Source organism: Tachyglossus aculeatus, chromosome 11, assembly GCF_015852505.1.
Source record: "Tachyglossus aculeatus isolate mTacAcu1 chromosome 11, mTacAcu1.pri, whole genome shotgun sequence".
NCBI lineage: Eukaryota > Metazoa > Chordata > Mammalia > Monotremata > Tachyglossidae > Tachyglossus > Tachyglossus aculeatus.
Window position 1 is genome coordinate 71,572,599 of NC_052076.1, and position 17,431 is coordinate 71,590,029.

General features: G+C 47.5%; 1 protein-coding gene across 2 annotated transcripts in view; it reads right to left on the reverse strand.

Annotated features, from left to right (window-relative positions):
- Positions 1–17,431, reverse strand: part of NCAPD3 (non-SMC condensin II complex subunit D3) — a 121,004-nt gene that overhangs the window by 71,273 nt on the left and 32,300 nt on the right. For both annotated transcript variants that reach the window (XM_038753646.1, XM_038753645.1), the window contains 8 exons: positions 14,002–14,063; positions 13,775–13,844; positions 12,614–12,744; positions 9,058–9,130; positions 8,654–8,779; positions 8,251–8,503; positions 7,770–7,826; positions 321–413 (listed from right to left, as the gene is read on the reverse strand). In XM_038753646.1, coding sequence (XP_038609574.1) covers positions 321–413; positions 7,770–7,826; positions 8,251–8,503; positions 8,654–8,779; positions 9,058–9,130; positions 12,614–12,744; positions 13,775–13,844; positions 14,002–14,063 — 865 coding nt within the window. The remainder of the gene's footprint in view (positions 1–320; positions 414–7,769; positions 7,827–8,250; positions 8,504–8,653; positions 8,780–9,057; positions 9,131–12,613; positions 12,745–13,774; positions 13,845–14,001; positions 14,064–17,431) is intronic.

The following is a 17,431-nucleotide window of genomic DNA, read 5'->3' on the forward strand; positions in this document are numbered from 1 at the left end:
ACATCCTGAGAGCATGGAGCTACAACAGTTGGGTGAGAACCATCCCACTACCATGGCACAGTCCCCAAATTGGGACTCCTCCCGGCCTAATTAAGATCGCTCCGAAAGTGTCTGACGTCCAGATCCGTAGAGGCCATTCCAACCTGGTAGTCCTAGACCAGCCTAAGCACCAGGGAATTCGGGGACTGCCCGCCCTCGAACTGTGGCCCCGGAGATCCCTAAGAGTCCCCTGGCGAAGAAGCTGTTTAAATACGATTAGGCGAGTGACAAATGAAAAGCTACCGGAGTGTCAACCGCTTAACAGATTAAACTCGACGTACCATCGAGCACTGTCCTTTCATCGTTGTCGACAACCTCCGTCACTTCTATGGTTTTAAAAGCATTAGGCGTCTTCTTTCGGCAGTTGGAAGGGGCTAAAAAAATGGGGGAAAAAAATCAAGGTTATAAACTTTTGACAACATTAGGATGGCTTATTACTGCTGATCACACTGTATTTTTGAAATACAGGTACACACCAATCAATCAATCAATCAGTGGCATTTATTATGTGCAAAATACTGTACTAAGCACTTGGGAGAGTACAACACAACAGAATTAGCAGATGTGTGACCTGCCCGTAATGAGATTCTGTCCCCTGAAAATAAGGTTGCATCATGAATGGTCCTGATGTTTCCCATGGACGTATACGCGATTAGTGAGGACCCATTCCGGAAGCAACAGGGCGTGAAGGTCGATAAAAATTACACTGTGGAAGAAAATCCCTCCCTGCCTTTCTGATCCCCCTGACTTTGTTCCCCCTCCCACCATCCCTAAATCCATATTCATCCAAGCACTTATCCCATCCCACCTTCCCTGCCCCGTTTCTCCCCACTTCAGTTCATCTTCACTCTGCTGCCTGGGTGATTTTTTCTTCATTCATTCATTCATTCAATCGTATTTATTGAGCGCTTTCTGTGTGCGGAGCACTGGACTAAGCGCTTGGGAAGGACAAGTTGGCAACACGTAGAGACGGTCCCTACCCAACAATGGGCTCACGGTCTCGAAGGGGGAGACAGACAACAAAACAATCTCCGCTCAATCAATCGATTGTATTTATTGATCGCTTACTGTGTGCAGAGGACTGTACTAAGAGTTTAGGAGAGTACAATTTAACACTAAAACAGAGTTGGTAGACACGTTCCCTGCCCACGGTGAGCTTACAGTCTAGAGGAGGAGATCGACAGAAATTCTTAACTATTGGCTTGAAAGCACTAAATCACCTTGCCCCCTCCTAGCAGCGTGGCTCAGCGGAAAGAGCCTGGGCTTTGGAGTCGGAGGTCATGGGTTTGAATCCCGACGCTGCCGCATGTCGGCTGCGTGACCTTGGGCAAGTCACTTCACTTCTCTGAGCCTCAGTGACCTCATCTGTAAAATGGGGATTAAGACTGTGAGCCCCACGTGGGACAACCTGATCACCTTGTATCCCCCCCAGCACTTAGAACAGCGCTTATGTTGCCAACTTGTACTTCCCAAGTGCTTAGTACAGTGCTATGCACACAGTAAGCGCTCAATAAATACAATTGAATGAATGAATAAATGAATGAATAGAACAGTGCTCTGCATATAGTAAGCGCTTAACAAATGCAATCATTATTATTATGATTATGATTATTATTATTATGCCGTCCTGATTTCCTGCTTCAACTCAGTCCGCACACTTTGCTCCTCAAACATCAACCTGCTTCGATTTTGTCTACCTTATTGATTCATTTATTCATATTTATTGAGTGCTTACTGTGTGCAGAGCACTAAACGCTTGGGAAGTCCAAGTCGGCAACATTCATTCATCCAAACATATTTATTGAGCACTTACTGTGTGCAGAGCACTGGACTAAGCGCTTGGGAAGTCCAAGTTGGCAACATTCATTTATTCAATTGTATTTACTGAGCGCTTACTGTGTGCAGAGCACTGGACTAAACGCTTGGGAAGTCCAAGTCGGCAACATTCATTCATTCAATTGTATTTACTGAGCGCTTACTGTGTGCAGAGCACTGGACTAAACGCTTGGGAAGTCCAAGTCGGCAACATATAGAGACGGTCTCTACCCAACAACAGGCTCACAGTCTAGAAAGGGGAGACAGGCAACAAAACAAAACACGTGGACAGGTGTCAAAATCATCAGAATAAATAGAATTATAGCTATATGCACATCATTAATAAAATAAATAGACTAGCAAATATGTACAAGTAAAATAAATAGAGCAATAAATCTGTATAAATATATACATGTGCTGTGGGGAGGGAATGGAGGTAGGGTGGGGGGGGGTGGGGAGGAGGAGAGGAAAAGGGGGGCTCAGTCTGGGAAGGCCTCCTGGAGGAGGTGAGCGCTCAGTAGGGCTTTGAAGGGAGGAAGAGAGCCAGCTTGGCGGATGTGCAGAGGGAGGGCATTCCGGGCCAGGGGAAGGACGTGGGCCGGGGGTCGACAGCGGGACAGGCGAAAATGAGGCACAGTGCCTTATCCATATCCTGCCTCTGGTCTGGAACACCCTCCCTTTTCGTCTAATAATAATAATTATGGTATTTGTTAAGCGCTTACTATGTGCCAAGCACTGGAGTAGATACAAGGCAATCAGGTTGTCCCATAGGGGGCTCACAGTCTTAATTCCCATTGTACAGATGAGGTAACTGAGGCGCAGAGAAGTTAAGTGGCTTGCCCGAGGTCACACAGCAGACAAGTGGCAGAGCCGGGATTAGAACCCACGTTCTCTGACTCCCAAGACCGTGCTCTTTTCCACTAAGCCGCGATATCTCACAGATGGTCACTCTCTCATTCTCCCCACCTTCAAAGCCTTATTATTAAAAGCACATCTTCTCCGAGAGGCCTTTTTCTTTTTTTTTTTTTTTTAAAAGGTATTTATTTAAGCGCTTACTATGTGCGATATACTGTTCTAGGCGCTGGGCTCGATAACAAGTTAGTTAGGTTGGACATAGTCTGTGTCCAGCATGTCGCAGTTTAAGTAGGAGGGAGCAGAGGAGCACAGAGAAGTTAAGTGACTTACCCAAGGTCACACAGCAAACAACTGCCAGAACTGGGATTAGAACCCAGGTCCTTTGATCCCCCCACAAAGATCCGCGCTCTTTCCATTAGGCCATACTGCTTCTCAGCATGGCCTTGCCAGATTAAACTCTCATCTCCTCTCCTCCCACTCCCTTATGTGTCACCATTGCAATTGGATTTGCGCCCTTAATTTCCCCCTACCCCCAGTCTCATAGCACTCACGTACAGAGCCATAATTTAATTTCCTTATATTAATGTCTGTCTTCCCCTCTAGACTGTAAGCTCACTGAGGGCAGGGAATGTGTCTACCATCTCTGTTATGGTGTACTCTCCCAAGGGCTTAGTATGGTGCTCTGCACACAGTAAATGTTCAATAAATATGATGGGCTGATTAATAATAATAATAATAATAATAATAATGGTATTTGTTAAGCCCTTACTATGTACAAAGCACTGTTCTAAGCACTCCTGCTCACCTTCCCCATAACCCAAACTCATCCCCCTCCCTCCGACACCTTACGCTCCAATAATTTTTTTCCTTTAAACAACTCGTGTGACCGTCACTACTCTGGGGGCTGCTGCCACCACCTCATCCTGTTCCTCTTCCGGTCTTATCACGCTGCCTTCTTATAATAATAATAATAATAATAATAATAATAATAATAATAATAATAATGGCATTTATTAAGCGCTTACTATGTGCAAAGCAGTGTTCTAAGCGCTGGGGAGGTTACAAGGTGATCAGGCTGTCCCACGGGGGGCTCACAGTCTTCACCCCCATTTGACAGATGAGGGAACTGAGGCACAGAGAAGCGAAGTGACTTGCCCAAAGTCACACAGCTGACAATTGGCAGAGCTGGAATGGGTATAAATGGAAAGAAACCTAGAGGGGGATATGGGTATAAATGGGAAGAAATCTAGAGGGGGAGATGGGTATCAATGGAAACGAATCGAGAGGGGAAGACAGATGGGACTAAATCGGGGGGGCGGGGGCAGGTATGAATGGAAAGAAATCAATGGCAGAGATGGGTATAAATGGAAATGAATCTAGAGGGGGGGCGGGTATAAAAGGAAAGAAATCCGGGGGGAGAGGGATAGAAATGGAAAGAAATCTACAGGGGGAGACGGGTATAAATAGAAATGAATCTAGAGGGGGAGATGGGTATAAATAGAAATGAGTCTAGAGGGGGAGACGGGTATAAATAGAAATGAATCTAGAGGGGGAGAAGGGTATAAATAGAAATGAATCTAGAGGGGGAGACGGGTATAAATAGAAATGAATCTAGAGGGGGAGAAGGGTATAAATAGAAATGAGTCTAGAGGGGGAGACGGGTATAAATAGAAATGAATCTAGAGGGGGAGAAGGGTATAAATAGAAATGAGTCTAGAGGGGGAGACGGGTATAAATAGAAATGAATCTAGAGGGGAGACGGGTATAAGTGGAAAGAAATCTACAGGGGGAGATGGGTATAAATGGAAAGAAATCTAGAGGGGGATAAGGGTATAAATAGAAATGAGTCTAGAGGGGGAGATGGGTGTAAATGGAAAGAAATCTAGAGGGGGAGATGGGTATAAGTGGAAAGAAATCTACAGGGGGAGATGGGTATGTGTGGAAAGAAATCTAGACGGCGACGGTATAAATGGAAAGAAATCTAGAGGGGGAGACGGGTATAAATGGAAAGAAATCTAGAGGGGGAGACGGATATCAAATCTTCCAGGAAGAGCTCAGGGGACAGCGGCAAGCACAGGGAGGTGGGATGGATGGGCTGGGCTGGATACCTAGGGTGCCACTGCCCTCATCCTTCCCTGGTCCAGCCCTTTCCCTGCTCCCGTGGCAGCGGGAACAAACCCAGAAGGGGAAAGTTGGTAGCATGGCAGCTGCAGCAGCTGTAACTGTGCATAAACCAAGAATCAAGCGCTTAGTACAGTGCTCTGCACACAGTAAGTGCTCAATAAATACGACTGATTGAATGAAAGAAGACATTCTGGAGTATCGTGGGGCAGGAACGGAGAGACAACTGACTTACCTGCAACCCACACCCACGTCGACAAATAGTACCGGCTGTGCCCCCGGTGCAGATACAGTGAGGTGGCCACGACCTGGGGCACACCTACACAGCGTACTCTATTAATTACTTTCAACAAGCAAGAACTAAACAATACTAAATCAATACGAGACCTGAATGCACAGCCTAAAAAGGGCAGCTGCCTGAATCATTTTTCAGAAAAAAAAATTCAGTCCTTACCTCCCCACCCTTCAAGGACCTCCAATGACGCCCACCTACTTCGGCAATGAGAAATTCCTTACCCTTGACTTTGAGGCTCTCAATCAGTTTACCCACTCTGTCTTAGATTCTGAGCCCCATGTGGGACAGGGACTGTATCTGACCCAATTACCTTGTATATACCCCAGTGCTTACATAGTAAGCACTTAAAATATACCAGAATAATGTTAGGATACATTAGGATATATTACATCAGAATACATTAGGATAATGTATACTATAATTGTGTAAAAATAACAATCATTATTATCTAACTTCGCCAATCTCCTACTACAACTCCAGAGGCACACTTCACTCCTCAAAACCATCTTCAGTCTCTTCTATCCCACCACTGATTCATTCAATCGTATTTATTGAGCGCTTACTGTGTGAAGAGCACCGTACTAAGCGCTTGGGAAGTCCACGTCGGCAACATATAGTGACGGTGCCTACCCAACGACGGGCTCACAGTCTAGAAGGGGGAGACAGACAACAAAACAAAACACGTGAGCAGGTGACAAGTCGTCAGAACACTGATCTCTCACCCACGCACTCCCTTGGGCCTGGAGCTCCCTCCCTCTTCATATCCCCTTGCTGTGGGGGTTCCCCAAGGTTCAGTTCTCGGTCCCCTTCTGTTCTCGATCTACACTCTCTCCCTTGGTGAACTCATTCGCTCCCACGGCTTCAACTATCATCTCTACGCTGATGACACCCAGATCTACATCTCTGCCCCTGCTCTCTCCCCCTCCCTCCGGGTTCGCATCTCCTCCTGCCTTCAGGACATCTCCATCTGGATGTCTGCCCGCCACCTAAAACTCAACATGTCCAAGACTGAACTCCTTGTCTTCCCTACCAAACCTTGCCCTCTCCCTGACTTTCCCATCACTGTTGACGGCACTACCATCCTTCCCGTCTCCCAAGCCCGCAACCTTGGTGTCATCCTCGACTCCACTCGCTCGTTCACCCCTCACATCCAAGCCGTCACCAAAACCTGCCGGTCTCAGCTCCGCAACATTGCCATGATCCGCCCTTTCCTCTCCATCCAAACCGCTACCCTGCTCGTTCAAGCTCTCATCCTATCCCGTCTGGACTACTGCATCAGCCTCCTCTCCGATCTCCCATCCTCGTGTCTCTCCCCACTTCAATCCATACTTCACGCCACTGCCCGGATTGTCTTTGTCTAGAAACGCTCTGGGCATGTTACTCCCCTCCTCAAAAATCTCCAGCGGCTACCAATCAATCTGCGCATCAAGCAGAAACTCCTCACCCTGGGCTTCAAGGCTGTCCATCACCTCGCCCCCATCTACCTCACCTCCCTTCTCTCCTTCTAGAGCCCAGCCCACACCCTCTGCTCTTCTGCTACTAATCTCCTCACCTTGTCTCGTTCTCGCCTGTCCCGCCGTCGACCCCCGGCCTACGTCATCCCCCTGGCCTGGAATGCCCTCCCTCCGCACATCTGCCAAGCTAGCTCTCTTCCTCCCTTCAAGGCCCTACTGAGAGCTCACCTCCTCCAGGAGGCCTTCCCACACTGAGCCCTCTCCTTCCTTTCCCCCTCGTCCCCCTCTCCATCTCCCCATCTTACCTCCTTCCCTTCCCCACAGCACCTGTATATATGTATATATGTTTGTACATATTTATTACTCTATTTATTTATTTATTTATTTTGCTTGTACATATCTATTCTATTTATTTTATTTTGTTAATATGTTTGGTTTTGTTCTCTGTCTCCCCCTTCTAGAGTGTGAGCCCACTGTTGGGTAGGGAATGTCTCTAGATGTTGCCAACTTGTACTTCCCAAGTGCTTAGTACAGTGCTCTGCACATAGTAAGTGCTCAATAAATATGACTGATTGATTGATTGATCTGACAGTCCACCGCTCTCCCCACCTTCAAAACCCTCCTCGAAATCACACCACCGCCAAGAGGATTTCCCAGACCAAGCTCTTTATTTCCCCTATCCACCTCCCCTCTGTGCTGACTATGCACCTCAATCAGTGGTATTTATTGAGAGCTGTGTGCAGAGCACTGCACTTGACTGCTTGGGAGGGGAAAAATACAACGTAGTGGGTAGACATTCTCTGCCCAAATGAATCATTTACGGTAAATAATTTATAGCACTCATTCCAGCTCCACAGTACTTATGCAAATATCCTCAAACTCTACTATCTCCCTTACCCTTCATCTTGAGACAAGACCTAATCTACTTTCACACCTGTCTCTTCCTGAAGTCTGTAACCTCCTTGTAGCAAGAATCACATCTACCGACACCGCGGCGTTGTACTTTCCTAAACACGCTGTACAGAGCTCTATTCACAGTGAGTGCTCAAACAATACCACTGATTGACTGATTGATTGAAAAGAGGTAATTCTGGTTTGTTTGTTTTTTACAGCTACGCCACAATTCCTAAATAAAAACAAAGCTAAAATCAAGTTTGCATTAATATTTGAAATCAGATACCCCCAGTTACCTTCCGCGTTGGTCAGTAAACTCTCAGGGGAGGTCTCCATTCCGGAAACAGCATTATCTGAAGTTGAATGGGTAGATGAAGAGGGAAAGCAAAACATCAGCTAAAGAGTAAATATCCACACAGAATCAGGCAGCCCTGATGTCACAGCTGGCCCTAAAACCAGCAACCTCTACAGTTGAAAGACAGTTGACTGTCTAATCGAGTGTCAGGTAATGAAGTACCTGTTAACAATTCGGGAGATGACTTTCAATTCCAACAGCCAGAGAGTCCAATTTAAAAAGTCTTACACCAGTAAAATCTCCTAAAGTAGACACTTAAACGAATAAAAAGACACTGTGCCCGATCTATTTGGGGAGCATACATTTTGCTTCTTGTCACAATCCCGAAAGGCCCCTCTGTGGTACAGCTAATTCTCTGACGGTCACTGAAACACGTTCAAAAGCCGTGTACCCACCCCGGGTAATGCCGCCGGCGTACTTACTGACTTGCAAGAGCTCCAGTATGCTCTCTGAGGATGAGGAGGCTGACATTTCGAGACACTGAGCAAAGCTGGTCAGAGCCTTGCTGCGGACGGTGGGCGTTTTGTCCGAGCAACGCCCGAACACCATTACCTGCACCAGAAACTTGTGCTTTAAAAACTTCTGCTGCTCCAACGGGAGGGAGCCTTCTAGCTCTCTCTCTGGCATTTCCAACAGAGCTAAGAGGACATCCAGAGTAAATACTCTATATGCGATCTGTTGGCACAAAGAACAGAAAAAGCTCCATCACGCAGGTGTTATGAGTAAGGAGACCTTCTAAGCCCCGGGGGCTTACTTAGCTCTCAGCAAATCCTTCCCATGCCATGCCATGCCACTTCTTACCCATCCAAAGAATCATCTTCTTACCTTGGCACTGTGTGAATATCTGTAAAGCCAAGCTATGAATCCTGCATACTCTACACAAGGGAGTTTTCCGAGCAATTGCACCAGGGACTTAGCTGCATAGGTACGATATTCGGATTTATCTGGGACCTGAAACAGAACGGAAGAAATGTCCCGATCCAAGGCTCCGGGTCACAGCGGCTGAAAAATCTCAGTTTTCGTGATCCACTGCAGGGTGAGTCAAAGACCGGTGACCGTCACTGGCCGGCACACATTCAAACGCTCAATGAAATCGTAAGAGGGCACCCGGTAGGCGAGGACAAACGTTTCAAGAAAATCCATCACACTCACACCAGGTATGAGTCCCCATACTGAAATCCAAGAATAACTTTCCATTCTGACGGGAACCTTCGTAAAGCAAACAGTACCTTGGTACAGATGTATTGCAGTAAGATGCGAAGAACCGGAAAGACAGCCTCCTTCAGTTCATCTACCAGTGAGCTATACAAAACAAAACACACACCACTGTTCAACTCTCAGACATATCTCCAGGAGTCAGCTCTTGAAAACCCCACAACCTGGATTTCCAAAAGCAACTTCTATTTTACTGGAGATCTCACCTGTCACAGAGCAAAGGAATGGGCAGACGGGTCCAGTGAGAACCCCCCATCTCCTGACTTCACACCTCGAGAAAGTTTCGGACTGACCGAGTCTTTTCGGAGCGGCAGATGTCCCAAGTCTAGTGTGTCTGTTGTGCTAACATCAGACCTGCAGGACCAAACCTTCAGGACAACCCCCCAACCCTCAGATGGCTACAGTTCCAAGGGATCCATCTGAAGTCACCCAGGGATTGAGGCATTAGCCTCAGAGTTGTTGCCACCACCTAACTGGAGTGGATCAGAGTTTACTTAATGTGGTAGATGATACTCCAGCTTGTATGCTTAACAAGTACCTTATGCTCAACAATAATGGGTTAAAAATAAATTCAACTGTCCAGAAAATGGCATTCCAGACCTGTAAAATCCAGGGCAGTGAGTTAATCTTCCAGAGAGATGTCACCCAGTAGTAGCAGCAGTATCAGAAGCAGCATGGACTAGTGGAAAGAGTCAGAGTACCTGGGTTCTAATTCCAGCTCTGCCACGTGCTTGCTGTGTGACCGTGGGCAAGTCCCTTCCCTTCTCTTTGACTCAGTCGCCTCATTTGCCAAAGGGGGATTCAAAATCTGTTCTCCCTCCTACTTAAGCCGTATATGGGACCTGATGATCTTGTATCTCCTCCAGTGATTAGTACATAGTAAGCACTTAACGAAAACCACAATCATTAGCAGCCATAATAGCAGCAGCATTTACTGGGGGCCCACTTGGATCTGGGGCATTTTACTAGGCACTTGAAGAGTGCAGAATAAGAGAGTTAACAAGTCTTCCACCCACTAAGAGTTTACCCAAGGCAGACTGTTGCCTGTTTGGTAGCTCCTGCCCTTCCCGGAGCCCTTTTAAAAGACCCGATATGTTCTCACTGTAAATTCGAGAAAAGCCAGTAAAGGTGGCCGGGATGGGAGCAACCCATCCCATTAATTCCAGGTGGAATAACAGACTAACCTGGAGTACCACCCTGTGGTAGTTGGACAAAATACTTACAACCATCGTGTTAAATCTCTCTGACTTGGATTCGCGTGACTGCCACAAAGATGGGCAGAAACGGTTCTAAGTCCATTTCATCGGGTGCTTAATATAGCACTCCGAGCCCTGTTGGCACTTAACTGAACGTCGGTGCTTTACTTGAAAGGGTAACTGCCCAAGAGCACATCTGATCAATCTTCAAAACTGAATCTCCAACTCTTTCTCAATCAATAGTATTTATTGAGCTCCTACACTGGGCAGAACACTGAATTAAATGCTTGGGAGAGTACAACAGAATTAGGAGACACGATCCCTGCCCTCAAGGAGTTTGCCAGCTGATGGAGGTGGACACTAAAGGAAATTAAAGAAAGGAGGGAGTAAAAGAATGTATAAAAGATGCACATAACTCCTGTGGGGGGTTGCAAGTGTTTACGTGCTTAGGTGGGTCAAAAGAGCTGATGTGGAGGTGGGGAGATGAGAAATGATTTGGGGCAGGCTTTCTGGAGATTGATTCATTCATTCAATCATATTTATTGAGCGCTTACTGTGTGCAGAGCACTGTACTAAGCACTTGGGAAGTACAAGTTGGCAACATATAGAGACGGTCCCTACCCAACAGCGGGCTCATAGTCTAGAAGGGGGAGACGGACAACAAAACATATTAACAAAATAAAATAAATAGAATAAATATGTACAAGTAAAATAAATAAATGAGTAATAAATATGTACAAACATATATACATAGTGATTTGAATATAGATAGCACACCCCTCTAAATGGTTATCGCAACCAAAAATTTGGTAGACTGTGAGCCCACTATTAGGTAAGGACCGTCTCTATATGTTGCCAACTTGTACTTCCCAAGTGCTTAGTACAGTGCTCTGCACACAGTAAGCGCTCAATAAATACGATTGAATGAATGAATGAATGGTAACCCAGTTTTCTGGATATGCATATGCTAGGTATCTAAGCATGGGGGCTTTCCTTTTTTCAGAGCAGTAGTTGCCCAAAATCAATTAATGGTATTTATAGTAATAAGAATAAGAATAGCATGTATTAAGTGGTTACTATGTGCCGAGCATGTGATTCCGGGAAGACTCTGAAGACACGGAGAGCTCAGTCTGCCACTTATCAAGGTGGAAAGAGTCCCAGGCCAGGGGGAGGGCAAGGTGGTGTTTGAAAGGGATTTATTATCGACAGTCACATCTCCGGGAGGCCTCTCCCTACCCAGCTACACCTTCCTAACTTTCCCCGCAATTTCAGGGCTTTCCCTCCACCTATGCACTTGGGGACTTCCAAAGCCCTCACGGACACATCACAAATACCCAATTATTTAAGCACTACTCATCCCTCTTTCCTTCTTTTTCCTAGATGCCATTCGTTTTAATGTCTTTCTCTTCCACTAGATTGTAAACTCCTTGAGGAGAGCGATTACATTTATAAATTCTATTGTACACTCCTAAGCGCTCTGCGCACAGCGGGTGCTCAGTCAATATTACCGACTGGTGAGCTGATCCAGGGGAAACAGCCCGCACCTAATGAGTACATGACGGCTTCCATTCCCGCTTTCCTTTCCCCTCCGGGTCCTACAACTCCACTCTACTGCCCCTCCATTCATTCACTCACTCAATCGTATTTATTGAGCGCTTACTGTGAGCAGGGCACTGAACTAAACGCTTGGGAAGTCCAAGTTGGCAACATAAAGAGCCGGTCGCTACCCAACAGCGGGCTCACTAGGAAGCTCCAGACGGCCCGGCACAGGGTCCAGGCGTACCATGTGGTGAGAGGAGTGGGCCCGAGCCCCCAGAACTACCAGGTACAAACTGCCCAATGGACGGACTCCCGAGCTCACCAACAGATCCCCTGAGGAACGATACAGCCCGTCCACACCAGTTCAAAGTAACACTACTGAGTCAATCGCGCGCAATTGTATCAGGATGTGTTTTTATCCAATCCTTCTAACGCTTGACGGCTCACGGGCAGGCTACCTCTTAGCGCCATTAAGGAACGTGAGCCACGCGTGAAGCGGTGGTCGTACAATGCTCAAACACTGCTCTTGACAAGAATCCCCCACGATGACCGGCAGTGGACCTACAGACAATCCCTTCTGAAACTGTACATTTTGAATTCCGGGGTCACGTCGGGCCACCCCCTCAATTGGGCCTCACATTCTTACACACAGGATGCTACTAACATCCAGGTTCAGCCACTCTGAGGCAAAGCGGTGACCTGAAGCTTTGCGATTCAGATAAGGAGCCATTTCTGAGCGGCCGCTGAGATGCCGGCAATCTTCGGCTGCCACCGGGCAGGGTAGGGGCACTGCGCTGAAATGAGTGAAGGGTCAAGAGACCGATTTATTGTTCACCTGATAAACTGAATTGCTTGGTTCCTGGTTTTAACAACTTGGGAGGTGATGCTCGACGCAGCAGAGTAGGGTCCTTCTCCTTCTAACATGAGAATGACATATAATAGCTGATGGAAAAGGGAACGGACGGTCTGAAAGAGAACACAACGTTCGGCGTGAGGGTTGATGAAAACAATCATCCACGAGTACATTTTGCTGATTAACCCAAAAATCCTATTGCCTTACATCTCGGGGGGGCATATTTTACTAAGTATTCCGCAAAGGGAAATAAGGCCGGTCTCCAGAGCTTTCTTTCTCTTTAATTCCATTGATACATATCTTGGCTGGGATAAAACAGGTCAGCAATAAATAACAGAAGTAGCGGGACTTAGTGGAAAGAATTCGGGCCTGGGGGTCAGAGTAGCTGGGTTCTAATCGCGGCTCTGCCACTTGTCTGCTGTGTGACCTTGGGCAAGTCACAACTTCTCTGTGCCTCAGTTATCTCATCTGTAAAATGGGGATGACAACTGTAAAACCCTATGGACTGTGTTCAACCTTGTATTCTACCTCAGTGCCTAGTACAGTGCCTGGCACAGAGTAAAAGCTTAACAGATACCTTCAAGAGAAAAAGAGAGACAAGAGAATACCCATAAGAATGCTTTGGAAAACATTTACGTTCTTTCCTATAATAAATCTAGTTACATGGTCATCGGCCATAATCACCTTGGCTACCCGTTAGATTGGTCAGAATCTAACTTGGGTACCAACTTCTAGACAAGGCCATATTTACGACTGGTGAAAATGCTGCAGAATCACTAAGGGAAAGCTGGTAAATGCCCACATTTTTCTTCTCTTTAAAGCAATTCTGTAACTATCTGTATAAAAAGGATTTCTTTTTTGTTTAGAAATGAACTCGCCCCTCCTCTGTATTCACCATTTACAACTAGTCCTATTTGAGACTCAACGGTCAGTTGCTGTGGGAACGCTATACAAGTGTTGTCAAGCGAAGAATAAAATCCAGGTGGTGATGAAAGGTCTTGTTCACGGGCAAATGTGGGATAGTGATTCTACTAGTAATTTTAATATTCAAAACGTGTGGTAGTTACTAAATTGGCTCCAAACAGAAGACGGCTGTCATAGTATGTCCTCTAAGCTGAGGAGGAAGTGAAGAAGATTTGTTACCTTATCTCCTTCCCCGTGAATTGGGGAGCACAGCAAGCGCAACCCATGATAGGCCAACTCAGGTATGTTTCTACACAAAGCAAAACAATGAAACATTAACTCCGACGTACGTCTACTAGTTTCCCCTTCCCCAGACTATGTCTGAATTAGTCTGCCTGGATTAGGAGCTGCTGCCAGGACAACAATTCTAGTTTTCATTTTTTTAACCGAGGAACAGAATGGCTCACCTGCCTTTAGAAGGCTCTAATTCATGAAGAATCGGCTCAAAACTGGTCAATGCCACAAAGATCTGAAAAACAGAGAGTCAGAGAATAACCGATTTCTACGTTGCCCGAATGGACTGTCCTACAGCCTGGGGCTCACGGTCCTTTGGCTCTTCTGCCCCCCAACTCTGGCAAAGGAGGATTTGAAGTTCCTCTCCTCTCCCCACCATCCCTGGTGTCAGCCATCTGGAAAACTTCCCCTAGGCCAACATCCTGAGCTACAACTGCCAGCCTTGGTCAGCAAAGCTCACCCTTTCCCCGGTACCCAGGTCTCTCCAAGAGCTGAGGAAGCAGAGCTCCACAGTCTTGCCCAGCTGATCTCAGGGATGCTGAGTATGAGTGGGCAAGGGATGGGCCAGCGGGAGGAGACGGGGGAGACCTGGTCCAGGGAGGAGGCAGTTTAAGTGGAATTGCTGCAGTGGCCGGCAGTTCTGTTTTTAAGCCCACCCCTCCCAGCTCCTCCTGACCACCCCCCTTGTCTTGAAAAAACACTATCGAACCTTGGTTTCTCTGACCCCGTCCTTTCCTTCTAGTTCTCAATCAACCTCTCCGGCTGCTCTTTTTTGGTCCTTTTTATTGGCTTCTCCTCTGCCTCCGACCCCCTGAATGTGGCGGGGGTTACTCACGGTTCGTTTCTGGGTCTCCATCTACACCCACATTCTGTTCCCATGGCTTCAATTACCATCTCCACGCTGAAGACTCCCAAATCTACCTTTCCAGCTCCGCGCTCTCGCTCTCTCCACAAATCTTGCATTTCCTCCTGTCTTCAGGACATCTCTACATGGCTATCCCAACATCACCTCCAGAGCTTCATTTCTCACCTTCCCTCCTAAACTCTTCCCCCAAACCTTCCCATTGCTGTGGATAACACCACCATCCTTCCCGATTCACAAGCCTGCAGTCTTGGTATTATCCTAGACTCATCTCTCACCCTCTAGCCACATAGTCATCCAGTCACTACATCTTGTCACATCTCCAGAATTCACTCCCTCTTCATCCAAACTGCTACCAAACTGGTTCAAACGGTTGTCATATCCCATCCTGGCTCCTACGTCACCCTTTTTGCTGACCTCCCTGCTTTCGACCCCTTCCCTCTCCAATCAGTACTTCCCTCTGCTGCCCAGATCGTTGATCTAAAAAAGTATTCTGCGACGGTCCCCCCACTCTTCAAGGGCTTCCAGTGGCTGCCCAGCCATTTCCACATCAGGCAGAAACTCCTGGACATCATATTCAAGGTACTCTATCAGCTCCCTCCCCCTTATTTATGTTTGCTCCTCTCCCACTACAACCAAGCCTGTACACTTCACTCCTCCGATGCAAACATTCTCAGGGTACCCCAATCTCGTCTATCTCGCCCCTGACCTCTTGTCCATGACCCGCCTCCAGCCTGGAATGCCCTCCCTCTTCATATCCGACACACAATTACTCCCCCTACCTTCAGTGGCCTCTTTTCTCCCAAGGACCATTCAACTATCTCCTCAAGGTATCACGTTAAGTAGTCATTGCTGTCTTTTACCTCAACTACAACGCTTAAACTTTACTAATTCCACCAGGAGCCACCCCATCCCAGTCCTCCCCGCTCACCACACCTCCCCGCCTCCACCCAATGCCTCCCCACACCTTGGGTCTTCCCCACTCCATCCCTGTAATCCTGTCCCAGAGCCACCCCTCGTCCGCTTCCCCTTCCCCCCATTCCCATTCAACCCCTGCCCGTTCCCACTCAACCCCTAGCCCCTCTACAGCTTTAGCCAAGTGTGGCCTGTGGAACCCCCGCTCCATCATGGGGAAGCTTCCCTTTGTCCTCGACCCAATCATTACTCCTCCTTGCCATCACTAAAACCTGGCTCTCCTCGGATGACACGGTCTCCCCTGCTGCTCTCTCCAGAGGGGTCTAATCTTCACCCACACCTCCCCCATCCCTTTCTTTCCCTTCCTTTGAAGCCCTCATCATCCCGCTCTACCACCCACTCTAGTAACCGTCACCTACCGTCCCCCAGGTCCCACCTCCAACTTTTTTTTTTTTTTTTTACCATTTTAATCCCTTTCTCACATTCTTTCTCTTTCTCCATCCCTACAATGATCCTTGGGGACTTCAATATCCACAAAGACGATTCTGATGGCCCTTCTGCTGACCACTGTTTATCACTCCTCAACTCCACTGACCTCCTGCTTCATCCCACTTCAACCATTCACCAACTTGGACGCACATTCGATCTCTTCATCTCTAGCCACTGCACAATCCCTACACTCACCAACTCTGAAATCCCTCTGACCACAACCTCCTACCGGCCTTCCTTCCCTCAAATCTATGCTCCATCCCACTGGACACCTCTGATCAGCCAACTCCTTTCAATTTTTTCAACTCATTTAGCCTCCACGCCCAAACTCCCTTCCCTTGATGACCAAACCGACGCTTCAACACCACTCTCTACTGAACTCAAATCACTCGCTTCCCCTATCCCTTTGTCAATCTCGTACCACTACCCCACAGTCTGGGGTCACCTCCACAGCCCTCCTGCTTCACTCTTGATGATGATGGTATTTATTAAGCGCTTACTATGTGCAAAGCACTGTTCTAAGCGCTGGGGAGGCTACAAGGTGATCAGGTTATCCCACGGGGGGCTCACAGTCTTAATCCCCATTTTTACAGATGAGGGAACTGAGGCCCAGAGAAGTTAAATGACTTGCCCAAAGTCACACAGCTGACAATTGGCAGAGCCGGGGTTTGAACCCATGACTTCTGACTCCAAAGCCCAGGCCCTATCCACCGAGCCACACTGCTTCTCTTGTGCACAGGCCTCAGGGCACTGCCAGCTGAAATCTAGATATCAGACCGACGTCGTCCATTTCAAGTTCACCCTTGCATGCTTTAATTCTGCCCTCTCCTCTGCCCGGCAAAATTATTTCTCCATCCGGACTGGTACCCATCCCCATCTCTCTTGCTAGTTGCTCCAGACATTTAACTCCCTCCTCAAACCCCCTGCCCCCTCACCTCTCCGACCCCGTGCACCTAATGGCCAGCAACCTGTTTTACTGAGAAAACTGATATGATCAGGTGTGATCTCCCTAAAATCTTCCCTGCCCCTTCCCAGCCCCTCCTGCCTCTTCAACTCTCCCATCTTTCGCTGCAGTATCTACAGAGGAGATCTTCTGCATCCTCTGAAAATCCACCTCCTCCACCTGCTTATCTGACCCCATTCCCTCAGACTTTATTGCACTTGGCCCCTTCCTCCCCTAACTGCCATCTTCAACTGTTCACTCTCCAATGGCTTCTTCCTCACTGCTTTCAGGGGAGGCTAGCTATGCCTCCCTTCAAGGGAGCTTTCAGAAGCTGGTAGCTGGATCTCAGCTCCTTCCCCAATTTCTGTTCTAGAGCCAATTAGGGCACTACTGG